Source organism: Capsicum annuum, chromosome 6, assembly GCF_002878395.1.
Source record: "Capsicum annuum cultivar UCD-10X-F1 chromosome 6, UCD10Xv1.1, whole genome shotgun sequence".
NCBI classification, from domain to species: Eukaryota; Viridiplantae; Streptophyta; class Magnoliopsida; order Solanales; family Solanaceae; genus Capsicum; species Capsicum annuum.
Window position 1 is genome coordinate 188,334,427 of NC_061116.1, and position 21,422 is coordinate 188,355,848.

Genomic DNA, 21,422 nt, shown 5'->3' on the forward strand with positions numbered 1-21,422 from the left:
ACCTCCGGCTCAGGACAAAGAATAATAATCAAATCCATAATAAAACATGAAACAAGATGACATGCCATAAATATGACACCCACAAGAAATAGTTCACAAAGACTAGTAAACAAGTTCGTAATAAAACATGAAACAAGGTAGCATAACAAGAAAAATACGCCCACCAAGTAAAACCCTACCCTAACGACCCAAACTGGCACTAACCTTCTATCCTAATTCTCATCCTCCAGATCTTCCTATCTAGGGTCATGTCCTCAATAAGTTGTAACAACTCCATATCCCGCCTAATCACCTCTCTCCAGTATTTCTTTGGTCTACCCCTACCCCACCTGAAATCATCCAAAGCTAGCCTTTCACACCTACGAACCGGGGTATCCATGCCCCGCCTCATCACGTGTACGAACCATATCAATCGGACTTTCCGCATCTTGTCCTCCATCAAAGCCACTTCAACCTTCTCCCGGATAGACTCATTCCAAACTCTATCACCCCTAGTAAGACCACACCTCCAACGCAACATCCATATTTTTGCCACCTTCAATTTTTGACTGTGGGAGTTCTTGATTGGACAACACTCCACTTCATACAATATGGTTGGATAGACTGTCACCCTGTAGAATTTGCCTTTAAGCTTTGGCAGCACCTTCTTATCACACAACACCCCCGAGGCGAGCTTTCACTTCATCCATCCTGCCCGAATGCGGTGGGAGACATCCTCGTTAATCTCACCATTCCCTTGAATCATGGACCCGAGATACTTGAAACTATCCCTCTTACACACCACCTGGGAGTCCAACCTTACTACCACTTTGTTCTCCTGCCTCAAGTCATTAAACTTGCACTCCAAATATTCTGTCTTGCTCCTACTTAACCTAAACCCTTTAGACTCAAGGGTCTGTCTCCACACCTCTAATTTATCATTCACACACACCCGTGTCTTATCAATCAAAACTACATCATCTGCGAAAAACATACACCAAAGAACCTCTCCTTGAATACGCCGCGTCAACACAACCATCACCAAAGCAAACAAAAATGGGCTAAGAGTAGATCCCTGATGCAACCCTGTCAAGACAAGAAAATGCTCTGAATCTCCTTCCGTAGTCCTCACCTGGGTCTTAGCTCCATCATACATGTCCTTGATTGCTCTGGTATACACCACCGGGACCCCACTCACCTCCAAGCATCTCCAAAAAGCCTCCCTAGGGACTTTGTCGTACGCCTTCTCCAAGTCCATAAACACCATGTGCAGATCTTTCTTCCTTTTCCTATACTGTTCTACCAGTCTCCACACCAGGTGAATAGCCTCCGTCTTCGAGCGCCTGGGCACAAATCCAAACCGGTTCTCCGAAATAGACACTATCCTCCTCAACCTCAACTCGACCACTCTCTCCCAAATCATCATTGTGTGACTCAATAACTTACTACCGCTATAGTTGTTGCAACTCTGAATGTCACCTTTGTTCTTATAAAGAGGGATCATAGTACTCCATCTCCAAGCCTCGGGCATTGTTGCTACCTTGAAAATGCCATTAAACAATTCAGTCAACCACCTAAGACCAGTCTCTCTAGAAAACTTCTAAAAATCCACAGAAATCTCATCAGGCCCTGTCGCCCTACCCCTTCGCATTATGCGAACAACTTCTCTGACCTCCTCCATCTTAAAATGTCTACAATAACTAAACTCACGACACTCCTCTGAGTGCTCGAGCCCCCCTAACTCAATAACTCTATCCCCTTCATCATTCAAGAGCCTATGAAAATACGACTGCCATCTTTTCTTAATGTGACTGTCCTCTACCAACACTCTACCATCTTCCCCTTTAATGCACTTCACTTGGTCGAGGTCACGACCCTTCCTCTCTCTAGCCTTAGCAAGCCTAAACAACTTTTTTTTGCTCCTTTCTCCTCTAAGTACGCATATAAGCTCTCAAATGATACCATCTTAGCAGCCGTAACTGCTAACTTAGCCTTCTTCCTAGCTAACTTGTACTCCTCCATATTTACCCGCTTCTCTTATTTATTCTTACTCTCAACCAAATTAGCATACGCCTCCTTCTTAGTCTTCACTTTCTTCTTAACTTCTTCATTCTACCACCAATCCTCCCGACGGTGACCTGTGCGGCCCATGGAAACACCCAACACCTCCCTAGCAGTCTCTTTGATGCACCTAGCCACCTTATCTCACATACCATCCACGCCTCCTACACTCCCACACCCCCATTCCTTCCACCTTCTCTCCTATCTCCCACGCATTCACCAGCGTTAAGCCGCCCCACTTAATTATAGGTCGACCTTCCTCACCCCTTCTCTTCTTATCCTTCTTCATACCCAAGTCTATCACCAAGAGCCTATGTTGGGTCAAAAGATTCTCACTCAGAATGACCTTACAGTCCTTACACAACACCCTATCCCCTTTTCAAAGTAGCAAAAAGTCAATTTGGGTCTTGGCCATCGCACTTTGAAAGGTGATCAGGTGATCGTCCTTCTTCGGAAAGCTCTAATTCACCACTACCAGCTCAAAGGACCTTGCAAAATCCAACAGAGTGACTCCTTCTTTATTTCTCTCCCCAAAACCAAAACCACCATGCACATCGCCAAAGCCTCCCAGTAACGTCTCAATCTGTCCATTCAAATCACTTGCTACAACAATCTTCTCAGAGCTAGGCACGTTCTCACCACCTCATCCAAAGCCTCCCAAAACTGCATCTTCTCCTTACCATCCAAGACCGCCTACGGTGCATAAACACTACACACGTTCAAGGTACACCCCCTAATGACCAACTTAATAGTCATCAGCCTATCGCTGATCCTCTTAACCTCCACTAACTGCCCTCTAAGATCTTTATCTACTAAGATGTCAACTCCATTCCTACGCTTCTCTCTTCCAAAGTACCAAAACTTGTAACCATCCACATCCCTAGCCTTAGACCCTACCCACTTGGTCTCCTGGACATACGTAATATTGATCCTCCTCTTTCTAAGAATCTTCACCAGCTGTATGGACTTACCCTGGTGAGTCCCTATATTCCAAGACCCAACCCTCAGCCTATCAACTCTAGAAACACATCTTCCTCTACTGCCCCTAACACCAGACCTTGCCCCTACTCCTACACTTGCCCTTCTCCCCTCTCCCACCCCCAAAACAGCACCCCACCCCAACCCCCTCGGACATGATCCTATCCTACCATCAACGCCCACAGCTACTACTCCAAGAAAATATAAACAACGATACTAACAAAGCAATAGCAGAAAAAATAAGGTACACGCAAAGTAGATGGAATAATCAAGAAAAAGTCAATCCTATAAATTAAAAATAAGTCAAGAGATGAAATAATCAAGAAAAGTAGGTGTCAAAGGTTAGAAGTCACCGAATTAGTAAACTGATGCAGAAAATTCTCGCCGGAGCTTTGTCGGAGTATTGACGGAATCAAATCCGGTCAAGCACAATTCGATTATTTGGACACACCGATCTCCGATCTGGTCGAGGCTCGAGCCGATGACAACCTTATCCCGTCCCGCCGATGATAGAAGTAGATAATGCAGAAATAACGGAGGGAAAGATGGAAGGAAGAGAGAGAAAACCAACTGGAAGAGAGAAGGGATGTGCACACTTACCTGCTGCCGACGTTCCTGAGCTGGTGCTGGCGCCGACGCACCAACGTCAAGTCAACCGAATGCTATAGACGTTAGTTCAGTCGAAAAGCTGATCAGATCTGAGATATGTAGAGAGAGAAAAGTGTAGTTTTTTTATCTTTTTATATAGAGTTGAAAAGACAATTTCTTTTTTTTTTAAATATATAGAGTGATTATAAAAGATTATTTTCATATTTAAAATTAGGAGGTTAGTTTTATTTGACTAGTTGTTATCTTTTTACGTAGATCATGAGGTTAAGTTTTAGAAAATAAAAAATATATAAAAATCTTAAAAGCCCTAAACCTTTGGGGGACTTGAGGCTGAGTTTTGTATGACGTATAAAATGATCATGTTTTACTTCTAAGATTGTCTTTTTTTCATATAGAATACTTAGTTATATTTTCTTCCAAATTCATAGTTGAAAATATATAGGGGTCTATCATTGCAGAATTTTTGGTAGAGTTGGTTTAAATAATTGTCATTCCTTAAAAAAGTATTTTGTTAGTTTCAAGAACTACGCACACATGATTCTCATCTTAATGAGATACGTAGGCAGTCCTCCATGGATTCGGTGATCTTAAAAAAAAGGTTTTAATCCTTATATATTAAAAAAAATTATTTTACAAAATAAAAAAAATTGGTGTTTCTCACTATTCAAATAAAAAAGTATGTTTCTTCATATCTCCAATTTTCACGAACTACACACACCTGATTCTCATCTTAATGAGATACGTAGGCAACCCATATCGGGTTTGGTGATATTTTTAAGAAAATTTTTGAAAATGCCAAGCTTTGACACATTCGTTATTTTCAAAGTAAAAAATAGTAAGGTGGTTGGTTCTTGCCTAAATTGGCATCTCACCAATACAACACTATGTCCAAAGAACAGGCAAGATGACCCACAAAAAATGGTATAGGGTTTGAGATAAGGTGGTGTAGACTGTTAAAAATGAGGAATAAGAAGAAATGACTAAGAAGGTGAAAATTTTGAAGCATGCAAGTACTTGGAGAGAAAAAGAAAGTTTCTTACGAGGATTTGTATATGTTTCATGATGTTCACTGGCCTCTAGAGTCCAAAACTCCAAATTTGGACATGTAGGAGGGCCATGGTGACCCTTCGACTTATCTAAAAAGGTTTTGTAATCAACTAAGAGGAGAAAGGAAAGAAAAACTATTGATAGCTTATTTTGGATAAAATCTGGTGGGGATCGACATTTTCAAAATGGTTCAGGAAACTTTGGGCTTAAGAAGAAAAACTGATGAGGTAGCAATGATTATGGAGACTTCATTAAGGCAAACGTTCAAATCAGTGGCTAAGATGTCAAACTCGGCAATTCAGAAGTCAATTTACTCCCCGTAAGAAGAGAGCCTTGGTAGCTTGTTTTATTTTTTGTCTGTTACCCGAATTATTTTAAGGTTGTAGTTCGGGATCTGTCTTGTCTTATTTTGTTATCATTTCTGTTCAAACATTTCTATCTTTCTGTCAACAAAATGTGTGTCCCTTTATTTTTTTTAATATATATTATTTATTTGTCTTTCTTTTCTTTATACAATTCTTTTTATGGTGATTCTAATAATATGATATGCATGATGAATTTTCACCAGATCTCAAAATCAAATTTAATTCTAAAATATTTGACCAAGAAGATAGAGTTGAAAGAAAAAAAGCATAGGTGTAGAGATGTTTGGTGACCAAGTTATAGCCTCACTTCAATAAGATTAAGACAATCGCCCTGCGAATCAGAAAATGACTTGGTCTTCAATAAGAAAGTTCATCTCTAGCATCTTGAATGGGATCAATCAAAGGATATATAGTCTTCACTGTTAAGAAAAGCAAAAGGATGTTAGATCAACAAACACATGAATCATTCATTGTGAGAAAAGTACAACACAAGTGACCTAGATATTTTACAAGCATAAAGGAACTGACACATGTATATGTGGTAAAGATGTGTATGATCTTCATGTTCCACTCTCATATTCTATGTTATGTTCTTGCATTTTTAAGGATTGATATGAAGAAGACATTTTATTCTGCTATCCAAATATTGTGTCATCTTTTATTACTCCTTTTTTGAGCTTTAGTTTTATTTATTTCATATCCCTCTTTTGGAATCAAAATAGAGTTTAAAAAATAAAAAAGAGGGTGTCAAGGAAAATGGAGTCAGAAAAAAAATGTCAAGGAAAATTGAGCCAGAAAAAATGTCAAGAAGAAATGGAGTCAGAAAAAATGTCAAGAAGAAAATAGAGTTAGAAAAAAAGTGGAGGTGAAAAAAGTACCAAAAAGAGAAGAATCAAAGAAAAGAAAAACAAGAGAGACAAAGTTTGATTAAAAAAAAGCAAAAGAAAAAAGCAAAAAAGCAAAAGAATGATTTGCTTGAACTACGTTTGACCCGATTCTTGCTATGACAAGATACGTAGGCAAACCTACTTTGGGGTTTGATCCAACCAAGAGAAAATTCAAGTTACCCAGTGTGAAATAAAACTGGGGCAAAAATTATTTTCCTTGAAAGTTGAGTCCAAAAGTTGTATGCTTTTCACCCGATATATATTTTTGAGCCTCATGCCACCCTTTTCTTCTAACCCTTTTAAAAAGTCAAGTTACAACCCAAGAAAAACCTTTAGATCGATCTTTATGAATGTCAAGGCTAAACATGTTTGACTGCATAATGTTTCATACTTTGGACATCATTTTCCTTAAAAAAAATTAAGAAAAAATGAAAATGAAAGAGTTTTATTGGTGAAAACCCTAAAGGGAACCATAAGGCGACAATGAGCTGAAAAAAATGAAAATGAGATAAACTCATTGGCAAAAAATCCATTGAGGTGCCACTAGCCGAAGGAGGATTATGATCTAAAGGGAGCAAGTTCAAGAATGTCTACATTTCAAATTCAGCAAGTTAACAAAAGTTGACAAATAATTGGTATAGGTAGATTAGGTTGTTTAATTCAAAATTTATGTCATAATCACTAGAATCAGCCGCCACATTCAGATAAGTTTTTGACATTGTTGAAAAAAAAGATTTCTACTGTCTTTTGTTTTTCTTTTTATTATTTTTACTTTTTATTTTTGTGTCTTTGTGGTCAAAAGAAAAATCACTATCGTCATCTTTCGAGTATTTTTGAGTCAAATTTGTGTCAAGACAAGTGAGAAAAGACTTCAAAACTTTCTACCAACTCCTCTAGTTGTGCAAAACAAGACAAAGGGCCAACACACAAAGATAACATGTTTAAAGAATAAAGTAAGGTACTTGAAAACACTTGTCATTCGATAAAGTTTTGGAGTCATAAAAATATAAAAGGTGCATTATAAGTTAAACACAAAGGCATCATACAAGGGAAATACGAATTGAGTCAAATACTTTTAGTAGCTAGAATTTGGGGTCAAAAGTATGACAAGTCAACAATACCTATCAATGCTTTGCGATGGAGCTGAGCACCACAAATGCAAGAATGGTCCCTCAATAGCCAAATGCCACAAATTAATGACCATGTTTTTAAATTAAAAATTTTTCTTTGTATGAAACAAAAACACATGTTACCTTCAAATCAAAAGATTTAAAGCCTAAATATCAAAAGATGTAATTCCTCACTTTTGCAAATGCAAGAGAAAATATTACTATACATGTTTAGTAATCACAATCATAGTTAAAACTCATCATCATTTACCCCTAGGAGATTCACTTTCTTGTCTGGGTATTTCAGTTTCATTTGTTAAGTAACACACTTCGTAACTTGAATTCTCACTCCTAGAAGACATACTTTCTAATCGAGTCATTTTATTTAATCAGTAGGAGACGCACTTCCTTATCTGGGTAATTCAAGTTTCGTTTGTTAGGTAACACACTTTGTAACTTGAACATTCACTCCTTGAAGACACACTTTCTAGTCGAGTCCTTTCATTTAACCCCTAGGAGACGCACTTCCTTGTCTGAGTAATTGAAGTTTCATATGTTAGGTGACGCACTTCCTAACTCGAACATTCATTCTTAAAAGATGCACTTTCTAGTCTACTCCTTCCTTTTAACCCCTAGGAGACGCACTTCCTAGCCTGAATAATTCAAGTTTCATATGCTAGGTGACACACTTCCTAACTTAAACATTCACTCCTAGAAGACGCACTTTCTAGTCTTGTCCTTCCAACCCCTAGGAGACGCACTTCCTAGTATGAATAATTCAAGTTTCGTATGTTAGGTAACACATTTTCTAACTTGAACATTCACTCCTAGAAGACGGACTTTCTAGTTGAGTCATTTCATTTAACTCCTAGGACACACTTTCTTGTCTGGTTAATTTAAGTTTCATGTGTTAGGAGACGCACTTCCTATTTTTGGTCATCAATTTTATTTTGAAGAAATGCATTTCTTTAGCGGGGTCTTGATTCGCCCTCTTTACAATACTTTTCAAAAATTGTGATCAAATGACACTTACAAAGTTTTCTAGTGCAAACAGGGGCAAAAATTTTATTCGTGTATATTGAAATTTATTTTTATGCTCAGGACCCTCCTGAAGAATGGAAATTTATTTTTTGTCTAAGACCCTCCTGAAGAATGAAAATTTATTTTATGCCCAGGACCCTCTTGAAGAATGAGAATTTATTTTATGCCCAGGACCATCTTGCAGAATGAAAATTTATTTTTTGCTCAGGACCCTTCTGAAGAATGGGACAGGACCCTCCTGAAGAATGAAAATTTATTTTTTGCTCAGGACCCTCCTGAAAAATGAGAATTTATTTTATGCCCAGGACACACCTGAAGAATGAAAATTTATTTTGTGCACAGGACCCTCCTGAAGAATGGAAATTTATTTTTGCACAGGACTCTCCTGAAGAAATGCTCATGACCCTCCTGACGAATGAAAATTTATTTTTTTCTCAGGACCCTCATGAAGAATAGGATGTAATTTTTCTGTTTTACCTTTTATTTTGAGTTTAGGAACATATTTGAAAAATAAAAAATAGCAATTCAGGAGCCCACCTGAAGAACGGGGTGAATAAATAATAAGCCAGGAGCCTGCCTGAAAAACAGGGTGAAGAAATAACAAGCCAGTAGCCTGCCTGAAGAACATGGCGAAGAAGTTGTAAGTCCAGGAGCTCGACTGAAGAATAGGGTGAACAATATTAGTTGCAAGTTAGGAGCCCGCCTAAATAATAGGGTAAACATTATCAGTTGCAATTTCAGGAGCCCATTTGAAGAATGGGGTGAAGATTTTCAAGTCCAAGTCAAGATCCAAGAAAGTTGCATAGATAGGATCTTTTACTTGTATCTTCATTTTCTATTTTGTTATTAATTTAAATATAAAAGCAAGAAGTCATGAATCGAAAACTCGACGGAACCTCACTCGACCACTAACTCGTCCTCTCGTCATTTTACTTTTGAACTACACGTGACCTGATTCCCTTATAACCTGAGATATGTAGGTAGTCCCAAACTAGGACTCAGTCACATCTTTTATTTTATTTTGTTTTATTTTATCCTCAGTTTTTGAATAATCGGAGGATCAAAAATCATATATTTGTCTACTTCTTTCTATGAAAACTCTTCGAGATTTCAAACAAAGAGCGGCAAAATGTAGACACGTGCTTTTTGATTCTCCCCGAATTTTATCCTATTTGTCGGTATTAAATATATTTATTTTTTGTCCAATGTTTATTTTAATTTTTATTTCATTTTTAATAAATTTATAGTTAAAAATAAATAATTAAATGAAGTTACATTTTGGGGTATTTTATTTTTATTTTTATTTCTATTTTTAAAGAAAAATATAAATAAATAAAATAATACAAGAAATTCAAAAATATATTTTTCTTTTAAATTTTAATAAATAAACTAGTAGTTTTAATATTACCTTAATTATATTTATTTTTGGCTATTAATAAACTTTTATTGTATTTTCTTAAATATAAAATTAAATAGTTATTATTATATTTATTATTATTATTATTATTTTAATTATTTATTTATTTTTTATTTATAATACTAATTAAAAAATAAGGTTTCAAAATTTTAAATTTTTCTTTATTCGATAAGTTTCTTAACTGTTCCCCCAAAGTTCATGTATTTAAGAACCTCCCCACCCCAGATTCTAAAGTACGTACTATTACATTATCAAACAGAGATAGGAACATCACAAACGAAAAAATCAGAGAAAAAGAAAGACAGAGAGTACGTACATCAGTCAGACAGAGAAAAACAAGGAAAAAAAGAAGCGATGATATGAGTTTAGGGTCTTGTTTGAGTTTTCGATGAAGAAGTACGTTTCTATTTTTACATTCGTTTAATTCATCATCCAAGTTCCTATTTGATCCTGTACTATTTATTTTATAAGTTTTATTGAGAATCAAATCATAAATGAAGTTATTTAAATAATTTCATGCATATTTCATTATCTATTATTGATTTATTATGTAAATTTGTTCATTACTATGGGTTGTGTGTTTGGATTACTGGGTTCTTGTATATTAATACATCAATTCAGAATTTTACATATATTTCTTTATCAGCCTGCGTTTTCGAATTTTCGATTGAGTGCTAATATAAACAATACCCACGATACATAGGATGAAAATTGGAAAAGTCAGGAGCTAGTTAGTGTTTTAATGAAAGTATGTATTAGGTATAGTAGTTGTCGTTAATAATGCTTAGGGATCTATTTTTTATTACTTACAGTGACATTATAGTTGTTATATTTTCTTTTCTAAAGTGTCAGTATCTGTTTCAGAGGGTAGTTATAAGTAATGAAAAATTTAAATTCTCATTATTTAGTTTTTCTTTGTGAGTTGTTACCTTTATATTGAAGGTTAATTTCTTTAGATGGACAATGTTGGGTACATTTATGCTACATTTAATTAAATGAAAAAATGAAACTTGGTTCGCAAAGTGGAGTTAAGAAAAATCTTCTTTTATCGGTCACATTTTGGATTTGTCATTCATTGTCGAAATTTGTTTATTATTGAATCTTTTTAGTTCAATTTTAGTTGAAATATGAATTGTTTATTTAAATATTTAAAATGACAAATGGTATTTAAATGGCGTGAGACAAAACTGCAAGTGAATAATTATCCTACGATAGAGACATAAATTTAAAATAATCATATATTAGACTTAAGTTCACCTTGTTTGGTTTTGCAGAGGATTAACAAATAGATAACGTATATTTTTGTCTTTTTTATAAAAAAATGGGAGAATTAAGATAGCAAACGGGAGGATTTCTTCACCGAAGACTTCATATATGCTTTGTTAATTCCTGTATTTTGGTTCAATTGTGATTTAGTAAATTAACGCCTTTAACGCGAGGCAAATTTTAGATACATTTAAAATTTTCGTCTCAATTAAGAATGTGGCGCACGCATCTTTCTGAGACATTTAAAAATAATTCAAGGATGCAAAAATGCACCTTGGCAAATATTTTTCTAAAATTAATTTTTCACCGATTAAATACGAGAGTTTTAAATAATTTTGGTATAATAAAATGAACGAATTTAGGCATTAACATAATTTATAAAAATAGTTTAAGTAAAGATAAGTCAATAAAAATGACCGTGTTGGAATCACGGAACTCGAGGGGTGCCTCACACCTTCCCCTCGGTCAACAGAATTCCTTATCCGGTCTTCTGTTCTTTCAGACCAAATAAGAGTCATTTCCTTTTGATTAGGGATTCAAAAAGGTGACTTGGAACACCATAACTCGGTTCCAAGTGACGACTTTATAAATTAATTAATCCCTATTCAATATCGTCAATTTAATTGGAAAAATCCTTCAACTCGATCCCTGGGGAAAAAGGGGTGTGACACTATACATGCATAAGATATTTTTAATCATGCAAAAAAGTATAAAAACAATATAATTTTTGGGTGTTCAGATGAACTCCTGGAGCAAAGGTGGCTCTGCCACTGACTTCAATGAAAGCTTGAAAATGATTCAAGGAATGAGTAATTAATACTAAGGATAAAATAAAAAAATTATTTTTCTGTTAAAATATTAAAGTAGACAGGTAAAAATAATATTTTATTTTTAATGTAATAGAAAAATAAAAATAAACGGGAAAGAAGAACGGAAAGATGCATGAAAAAGCGACGAGCAACAATATACACGCTTTTGCATGTATGTTTATATATCAACACTAACAACCCGTTAAATAATTTGAAATAACTAAACATATCTGATCTGATATTAAAATTTTCACTATCCAAAATTTATTACTAGCTGTAGGTTGCATAGTAACAAAAACGATAAATAATACTTATAAAGTATAAAAATTGCCTATGAAATATTATACGACCCAAGACATAACATTAATCAAATGTATATGTATTAAATTTCGACTATCTTGATTTTAAAGAGAAGCTATAGCTCGCCCTACCAAATAGAGTAGTTTATTTCCCAAGTAAAAGTCATATACCTTCTTAAGTTACTTTCTATATTATTTATTCATATTAACGTTTAAAAGAAGATAATTAATGAAAAGCACTTAGGCTACACGAATTTTATTTGCAAATACTTCTAATCTTTTTTTAAAAAAAATAAAATCATTTAGATTTCTATACATTTTTATTCGACTTCAATTATTAGTTTTCTAATCAAACTATTAGAATCGAACCCAAGCTAATCACTTGAGATTCCAAAATCTTGCAAATTAAATTAATAAGAAAATAAAAATTAATTAATTTAAATCTAGGAAAACTATAGTATCTCAATTTTATAAACTTGTACCAATATATAGCATGTGGTTGTAGCTTTGCGTCTAATTAGTTTCAGCAGGAAAAAAAAAACACTTTATTGTCCCCTCAAAAAAAGGAATAAAATCTCTATATAACTAAAGATAACCTTACACTCCAAGGCAAAAACTCACTGCGGGAAAAGAATAAATGTCATTGTCTAAATTATAGTATATTATTTTTTTTAAGCATGTTTCGAAAAGAATATCATTTCTTATAATTAAAAATAATTACTTTTTTTTAACGAAATAATTTATAACTACACAAATGTGTAAAATTTGTTTTAATAAATTTCAAATGTCTTATTTACTTGATACCCGATTTACTTTCTTAAATTTTGAGTCAAGTCAAACAGTAACACATAAATCAAGATGAAAGGGTAAACATAAAGAAGATTCATCGTACTATAAATAGGCAATGAAGTATATCCATCACATATAACTAACTATCCATAACAAGAGAAAAGAGAAAATCAAGAAAGAAGAAATGGCAAAAAGCAAAGTGTTAATAGTGGGAGGAACAGGTTACCTTGGTAAGAGAGTGGTGAAAGCTAGCTTAGCAAATGGACATGACACTTACATTTTGCAACGTCCAGAAATAGGAGTTGATATTGAAAAAGTTGAGATGCTAATTTCATTTAAGATGCAAGGTGCTCATCTTGTAACTGCTTCTTTCGATGATCATCGGAGCCTCGTCGACGCCGTTAAACGCGTCGACATTGTAATCTGTGCCATCTCCGGTGTTCATATTCGTAGCCATCATATCTTGTTACAGCTCAAGCTTGTAGATGCTATCAAAGAAGCTGGAAATGTTAAGGTAATAATTAATTGATTTGCTTTAATGAAGAAAACGTATCTTGACTCATGACGTTTTCTTGAATTAGTTTCAGCTGAAGTAATTGAACTTTAAGAGAATCTGGCTTCTCTTCTTTATACGACGCTCTTTCTATAGTACCAAGATAATAAAATTTAGCGATGGGTAAAATGTGTAGCTAAGCAACAAAATCCGCCGCTAAATTTCTGTAGCAACGAGCAAATTAATTAGCGATGGTTAGTGACGAAGTTCATGGTTAAATTAAATTCAATTTCTTTTTGTAGTGTTGTCACGTTATTTATGAGAATACTGTAAATTGCATTTGAGGGAGAAACTGTTTTCTAAGACTAGGTTATACTCCAATTATCTCTAGAATAGATGTATATAATTAAGATACACTTTTCTTGATGGATAACAATAAAGTCAGAATAATGAGCTTTATAGAAGGAGGATGATCGCACAAGCATGATGTAAGTATAAATGACACATTTCACGCGGGCAAAACTCCTTCAAGCTCATGCATGACACTTGTTAAACTTGCAACATATATATGCCATGTGTCGCATATGCAAAATCTTTAATGCATGTGTGACACTTGTCAAACATATAATATAGGTATAATACATAAATATGACCCTAAAGTTGACATCAAATTATAATTTTGATCTTAAACTTTGATAGTGCACAAATATGAACTTTAACTATTCAAAACTGCACAAATATGATCTCCGATCCTACGTGGCAAAACGCGTATTCAACACGCAAAATTGGGCGCGTCCAGCTTAAAGTCAAAGCGTTTCAACAGGAAAAAACTGGTAAAATGACTATAATGCCCTTAATAATTCCTTTTTATATATTTAAATGACTTTTGACTTATTTTTTTATTATTTTTGGCTTAAAGATGAAAATAACATCTAATTTCTTTTGTCATTGCGGAAAAAGAGTAATATTGAAGATTTGTTAATTAGGTGGGTAGCCTCATACGAAAAAATCGCGCGGATATCTATATATATTATAAAGCAGAGGGCGAATTTAAGTTGTATAATATATCTAAATATAATTTATTTAAATATTAAATTAAAGATGAAACTATACTAATAATAATTAAAATTATAGTTTTAATAAAACGTTATTAAATTAACGTTATTAAGGATAGTAGTAGTAGTATATTAAATTAACGTTATTAAAATGCTATTAAATTAACGTTATTAAATTAACGCAGGGACGAACCTACGTGGTTGCCATGGGGTTCATCCGAGCCTCCCCAGTAAAAGATTACGTTGTATATATAAGATAGAAAATCTATATTTATGTACGTATATTAATGTTGAACAACATGAAACAAGACACTTAGATAATCCTGTGGTGTTATTTGCTCTTCTTGGGCGCTTCCTTCATCCTACTGCGCAGGTTCGATCCTTGTTTGTGGCTGTTCTTTTATTTTTTTTAATAAAAAAAAGTTAAGTGTTGCTGCTATAGAAATAAATAAAATAATAATAATAATAATAATAATAATAATAATAAAAACGAAGTCGTTTTAACATAAAAAGCAAAATAACAGAAATAAATTAAAAAATTATAATAATAATAATAATAACGATGTCGTTTTAACACAAAAAGCAAAATGATGTCATTTCAGATGAAAGACAAATGTGACCTTTAACTATTCAAAACTACACAAATATAACCTCCGATCAAAAGTCCCTCCAAGTCAGCCATTTTAATGACGTGGCATCGTGTGATTGGATTACCTTTCCATGTAAGCGCAAGTGAAACTCATGCATGGAGGTTGCAAAATTGGAGGTCATATTTGTTCAAGTTTTGAATAGTTAAAGGTCCTATTTGTGCACTATCAAAATATAAGATCAAAGTTATAATTTGGTGTCTTTAGGGTTATATTTATATATTATGCCTACGATATAAGTTATGTTGATTGATCATGCATTGTGATACGTGTCATGTAGGCTGACGTGTATCGCACTGACTCGTCAGTGTGCTAATACTTGTTATGCTTACTGACATGTATTACGTTTCTCAAACACTTTCAAATTATTAAATAACCATTTAATTTTTTACTTGTCATTAAAGTGAAAAATTATTTTTAATTACCTTAAAAATTACCCCATAAATTATAATCAATATTTTTTAATTAGCCTTTTATTTATTAAACTCAACTTAATCACGTGAAACATATATTTTACATATTTTTCATTTGGATAACAAATATCATACGTTGGATTACCTGAATCATGTTAGGCTCATTCTATAAAATTGGAGAATTCTGAATACTTCTTCACATAAACTTAATAAATGCACAGAGATTTTTGCCATCTGAGTTTGGAACGGATCCAGCAAGAATGAAAAATGCAATGGGGCCAGGTAGAGTGACATTTGATGATAAAATGGTGGTGAGAAAAGCCATTGAAGAAGCTGGCATTCCTTTCACTTATGTCTCTGCTAATTGCTTTGCTGGTTACTTTCTTGGTGGGCTTTGTCAAATTGGTCACATCCTTCCTTCAAGAGACTCTGTTGTCTTGCTTGGAGATGGCAACCAAAAAGGTAATTCTTTCTAAAGAATTGACGTCTACAAGTAAATTGAGGTCAATTGTAATCTTGAAAATAAGATAGATTGCATGCTATAACAGTGAAGAGATAGAATAATGTAAAAGTTTCTTACACTGATGATGTAGGTAACTTAGGATTTTTTTGTTTTTTGGGGGTAGCAACATAATAGTTTCAGAAGTGTTTTCCATTTATATGAGTGTTTGTATAAGTTCTTTTATCTTAACTTATTTCCATTAATGGTTATAAGGAATACTATAATTCAAGAAAAAAAACAAAAAGAGTTGTTTATCCTTATATATATGTCTTTTCTTTATTTTGTAAATAAATCTCCTTGTTTGATTTTGCAGCAATTTATGTGGACGAAGATGATATAGCAACATATACCATAAAGGCAATAGATGATCCAAGGACACTCAATAAAACACTTTACCTTAGGCCCCCACAAAACATACTTTCTCAAAGAGAGGTTGTTCAAATATGGGAAAAGCTAATTGGCAAAAAGCTTAAAAAATCAACTCTTTCCAAAGAAGAATTTTTGGCTCCCATGAAGGGTAAGATCCCATTTTATCTACACAAATCATATACTCCTTTTATCTCAAATAATTTGATGACATTGCTCATTTATCAAAAACTAACTAGGACTTAATTTTTTTTTTTTTTTTTTTTTTGGAAACATAACAACAGACCTTGAGTATGCAGAACAAGTTGGATTGTGTCACTATTATCACGTATGCTACGAAGGATGCCTTGCGAATTTTGAAATAGGAGAAGAGGGAGAAGAGGCATCAAAACTCTATCCAGAGGTTAACTACACTGCTGTGGAAAACTACATGAAGCGTTATTTATAATATATATATGTGTGTGTCTAATGTCTTTTAAGTTTGGCTTTGACTGGGGCTTTGTAAGAAATTAACTTGTTTAATTATTCTCTAATAATTGTATACTTATTTAAACCTGAGAATGCCCGTTCACTTGTTATTAAGGATCTCAATCTGACGTGCTTGTGCTTTATTAATGTTGGAGTTGTTTTTTACTTACCTTTCTGTCTATAAAAGAAAGGACTATAAAAGAAAGGAGGAGAAAAAGAATTGTACTAAAAAGAAATTCTCTGCTCAAATAAGCTTTCCTAAAATGATGAAAGGGAAAAAGGAATTAAGCTTCACCTCCGTTATATGTCCAAAGACTCTTGAATCAATCTCATTTTACATTCCCTCCTCTATGCCATGATCTTGTTTGCAAAAAATAAGAAATCAAAGTATTTTGGCCTCTCATATCTCATAAATCCGATCCAATATATAGTAATCGATTAGTAAACATGTTGGTTAACAATTTTGAAACATAGAAAAAAATCATTCAATTATTATTATTATTATTATTTATTTATAAAATTTGGGGTAAGGGAAGGGGAAATGAGGAGAGGATTACAATTTACAAGGAAATCGAATCCTCATTACAAGGTGGGAGTTCAGGACTTCACGTAACCGTCCAACTGATCTACTAAGATATCTATCTAAACTAGAATATATCTTTTGTCTCAGCATTTTCCTTTTCACATGAAATGAATATCGTTAGGCAATAATATGTATTATTAGACTACAGAATTAAAGCAAAAACGTTTAACGTGACAACAATCCTTAAGGTAAGATCAACATCAAAGCAAAGTTTTATTCCTAGAAGCAAAGTTTTAGAAAACAAGAGGGAGAAGATGGTGTGTGAAATTACATCATTGAGAAGAACATGCATCATCATCATCATCATATATATATATATATATATATATATATATATATATATATATATAGTGTTGTTGAACTTGGGAGAACCGTGTCCACAAAATCTTAAACGTTTCTTATCCAAGAAAAAAGGAAGAAAAAGAAAATTGTTAAGTATACTAATAGAAAAGTCGGTGTGCTGGTTAAACAGAAGCATAGCTAAATTTCTTAGGTTTTTTGAGTTTATAAATTTAGGATTTTAAGAAAGATAGCTTATGGGGTTTTGAAAAATGTTCTTATAAGTAATTAGGTGGAAGCTATTGATTTTATTGAACCCCCGTAGGCAAAAATATATCTTTTCCCAAGCGTTTCTTATATATATTTTATGAGGAATTTTCAGAAAATGACTATAGTGATACAAGAATAATCACAGATATGGGCTTATGAGAGTGCGTATTGGTCCTGAGACTTGGTGTGTACAAATGAAGTGCAAAAAGGACCTAAATACACCCCAAAATCAGTCCACTACATGCACTAGAGAGGCGCCCCTTCACTAAGGGGCCTTTTGGTCTTTTAACTTCTATTTTTGTAATACACTATATAAGGGACATGGTAGGGTTTCATTAGTTAGATTTTTGGAGAATGTTGTAAGTCTTAAGACACCAAAAGAACACAAGTCCTCTCTCTAAAGAGGCTTGGCCGAAACTAGGACAAGATCTATTGTGAGTTCACTAGTGATTGTATTTTGCTTGAAAACATCTATGCTGGAAAGGTGGAATCCGATCTGGTGTCACGTAAGAGATAGGTGAATCATTGTGTGTGATGTTAAGGGTCCAAGAGTGGAATAAACTCTTGGGTTCTTAAGATTATACCTTTGTGTAGTCTATCTATCTATCCCTTATCTTATTGTAATCATGTAGTTCTTGTTTTCTTGTAACTCAAGCTGTGTCTCTTGTTGTTATTATCATATTATTTTTGCTTCTTCATCTTATTGTTGTAACTTAGTTTGGTTGGCTGATTTGGTGTCCAAACACCTTGTTATTCTTGCCATATTCTTGTTGTTCTTGTCTTGTTGCAAAACCGAGACTTCTGTGTTGTTGAGCTCTCGGGTTTGACTTGAATTAGTGGACTGTTTTATGCCATTTCTTGTGTTTTCAAGTTTTTATCGTATCATTTGGTTTCAGAGCATGGCTTGATGTTATTCCCACAAGATCAATCTTGGGCTTGAGAGTTGAAAAATAAAAAAAGTGTTGAAAACTGAAAATTTCAAAAAAAAATAAATAGCAATCTGTCCATTGTTGTTGTCTTGGCCGAAATTATTGTCTTGTGCTGTTCTTGGCCGAGATTTCTTCGTGAGTTTAGATCTAGGAGTCTTTTACTTGTCTTGTGTGTTTGTAGTGTTAGTTTTGTTCTTCCCTAACACTTTGAGTCGATCTAGTTTGAGCCTTATTGTGATATTGTTGTTGTGAACATTGTTGTTGCCATGTGGTGTTGTTCTTGTTGTGTGGATTTAAAGTTGGTCGTGTGAATGTTGTTGTAGTTCTTGGTGGATGTTGTTGTTGTTCATCACCACCTTCATCTCTTGTTAAAAACCAAAAACACAACACAAAAGGACTTGGCTGATTGTTGTTGCTATTCTTGTAGTCTTGGCTATGAGATTGATTTTCCTTGTTGTTGGTTAACTTTTTGATGTTATTTGGAGATTGTGGTTAGTTGTTCTTGTTGTGGTTGTTGTGTTCTTGAAGTTCTTTACCATAGTCATCACCTTATTAACATCAAAGTGAACTTTAGATCTTAGAAAGGTAAAAGACAAGGTGTAGTACTTGTTAAGTCTTGAAAGGACCCCAACAACCAAAAGACTTTACATCTCATCTTAACCACTTTCCATAAAACAAGGGTCCATGTTTTAAGGAAAAGTACAAGTTTAGTCAAAGACTTTGAGTCTTGAAATTTGAATTGAAAAAAGAGCTCCAAAGACTAGTTTGTATTTCCCTCCATTGAGCAACTTCAACCAAAGTCTTTGTCAAGAATCGAACCACTAGTGGACTGCCACGTGGACTACTAGTGGACTTCCACGTGGACTACCACGTCACCATATATATTGTTCATGCAATAAATTTTGGCTCAAATTTTGATCTTCTAGTTTCAATTTGTTGTTCTTTAGTCTCGTTTGTTGATTCCATTACTAACTTACAAGCTAGTACTAGATTGTAAGTTAGTTTTGAAACCGTTCTTCGTGTTAACTTTTCTTTATGTGTCTTAATTCTTTTGAGTCGTTGAAATACATTCTTGTATGTTTTCCTTACTCTTTGGAGTCATTGTAAGCATTGGATTCACCTCTCGGAGTATAAGCAAGCTTACAACACTTGTGAGATTGGGTGTGAAGGATCCGAGAGACAAGAAATAAAAAGAGAGAGTGGGGATATTTTTGTACAACTAACGTATTTTTTTGTTTTATAGGTAACTTCTTGTCCATAATGGAAGCCATTTTGGCCCACCTTGATGCTATTCCCGAGACATGACAAGGGCGAATGTGGGTCTTCAAAAATTAGGATTGGATATGTCTACTATACTTGAGAGGTTGGATCGAGTGGAGAATCGAAGGAACTCTCGTGTTTCTACTCTTGAAACTTTACCTCAAACGATCAATCCTCCAAGACCACCCCCAAATGACATAGACATAAGCCAAGACACCAAATGTCCTCAAACCCGAAACCTAAATAGATCACTTCCCCCTCAATTCGATCAAATCCAACAAGAAGGACTTGAAATCCAACTTTATCCCATCCAAAATCCACAACCGAAGCTCCACTTTACGAAATCAATCCTCTCAATCGAGACTCCACTTCACCAAAATCGATATATCCATGTAGAAGAGTATGGTAGAAAGGGACATGAAAAACATGGAATCTGCAATGATGCTTATATGATGGAAGAGAAGTTGAGGGGAAGACGTAGAGATCCACAAGGAACCCGCCACTAAGAAAAGAGGTGGGATGTGTTTCGGATAAGATTGAAGACAAGTCTCAAGATAGAGAGGAAGCCGAGGTTCAAAATGAAGATGTTGGCCGAGGCTTGTTGTCATTGTACTCTCGGGTTCACCTTTGTTTGTGGACTATTTTAAGCACATTTTTGGTATGTCCCTTGTTGTTATTGATCTCTAGAGTTCTTCATATCTTGCGGACTGTTTTGAGTGATTTCTTTGAAGTGGCCAATTGAACGAAGTGAAGCCGTGAACTTGTGGGCAAATTCCTCTCAAGATGGAGAGGATGATACTAGAATAATCACGGATATGGGATTATGAGAGTGTGTGGTGGTACCGAGACTTGGTGTGTACAAATGAAGTGTAAAAAGGACCAAAATATACCCCAAAAAATCAGTCCACTACATGCACTAGAGGGGCGCCCCTTCACTAAGGGTCCTTTTGGTCTTTTAACTTCTATTTTCGTAATACACTACATAAGAGACATGGTAAGGTTTCATTAGTTAGATTTTTGGAGAATATTGTAAGTGTTAAGACACCAAAAGAACACAAGTCCTCTCTCTAAAGAGTCTTGGCCGAAATTAGGACAAGATCTAGTGCGGACTCACTAGTGATTGTATTTTACTTGAAAATGTAGATGCTAGAGAGGTGGAATCCGATCTTGTATCACGTAAGAGATAGATGAATCATTGTGTGTGATGTTAAGGGTGCAAGAGTGGAATAAGCTCTTGGGTTCTTAAGATTATACCATTGTGTAGTCTATCTGTCTATCCCTTTATCTTATTGTAATATTGTAATCGTGTAGTTCTTGTTTTCTTGTAACTCAAGTCGTGTCTCTTGTTGTTGTTATCATATTGTTCTTATTTTTTCATCTTATTGTTGTAACTTATTTTGGTTGGCTGATTTGGTGTCCAAATACCTTATTATTCTTGCCATATTCTTGTTGTTCTTGTCTTGTTGCAAAGCCGAGACTTGTGTGTTGTTGAGCTCTCGGA

General features: G+C 34.3%; 1 protein-coding gene across 1 annotated transcript; it reads left to right on the forward strand.

Moving 5' to 3' along the window:
- Positions 1 to 12,782: 12,782 nt before the first annotated feature.
- Positions 12,783 to 16,747, forward strand: LOC107872854 (bifunctional pinoresinol-lariciresinol reductase 2). Its single transcript, XM_016719496.2, has 4 exons — positions 12,783 to 13,170; positions 15,486 to 15,726; positions 16,080 to 16,283; positions 16,417 to 16,747. The coding sequence occupies exons 1-4, from the start codon at positions 12,841 to 12,843 to the stop codon at positions 16,578 to 16,580; spliced, it is 939 nt and encodes a 312-aa protein (XP_016574982.1). The 5' UTR covers positions 12,783 to 12,840; the 3' UTR covers positions 16,581 to 16,747.
- Positions 16,748 to 21,422: the final 4,675 nt, after the last annotated feature.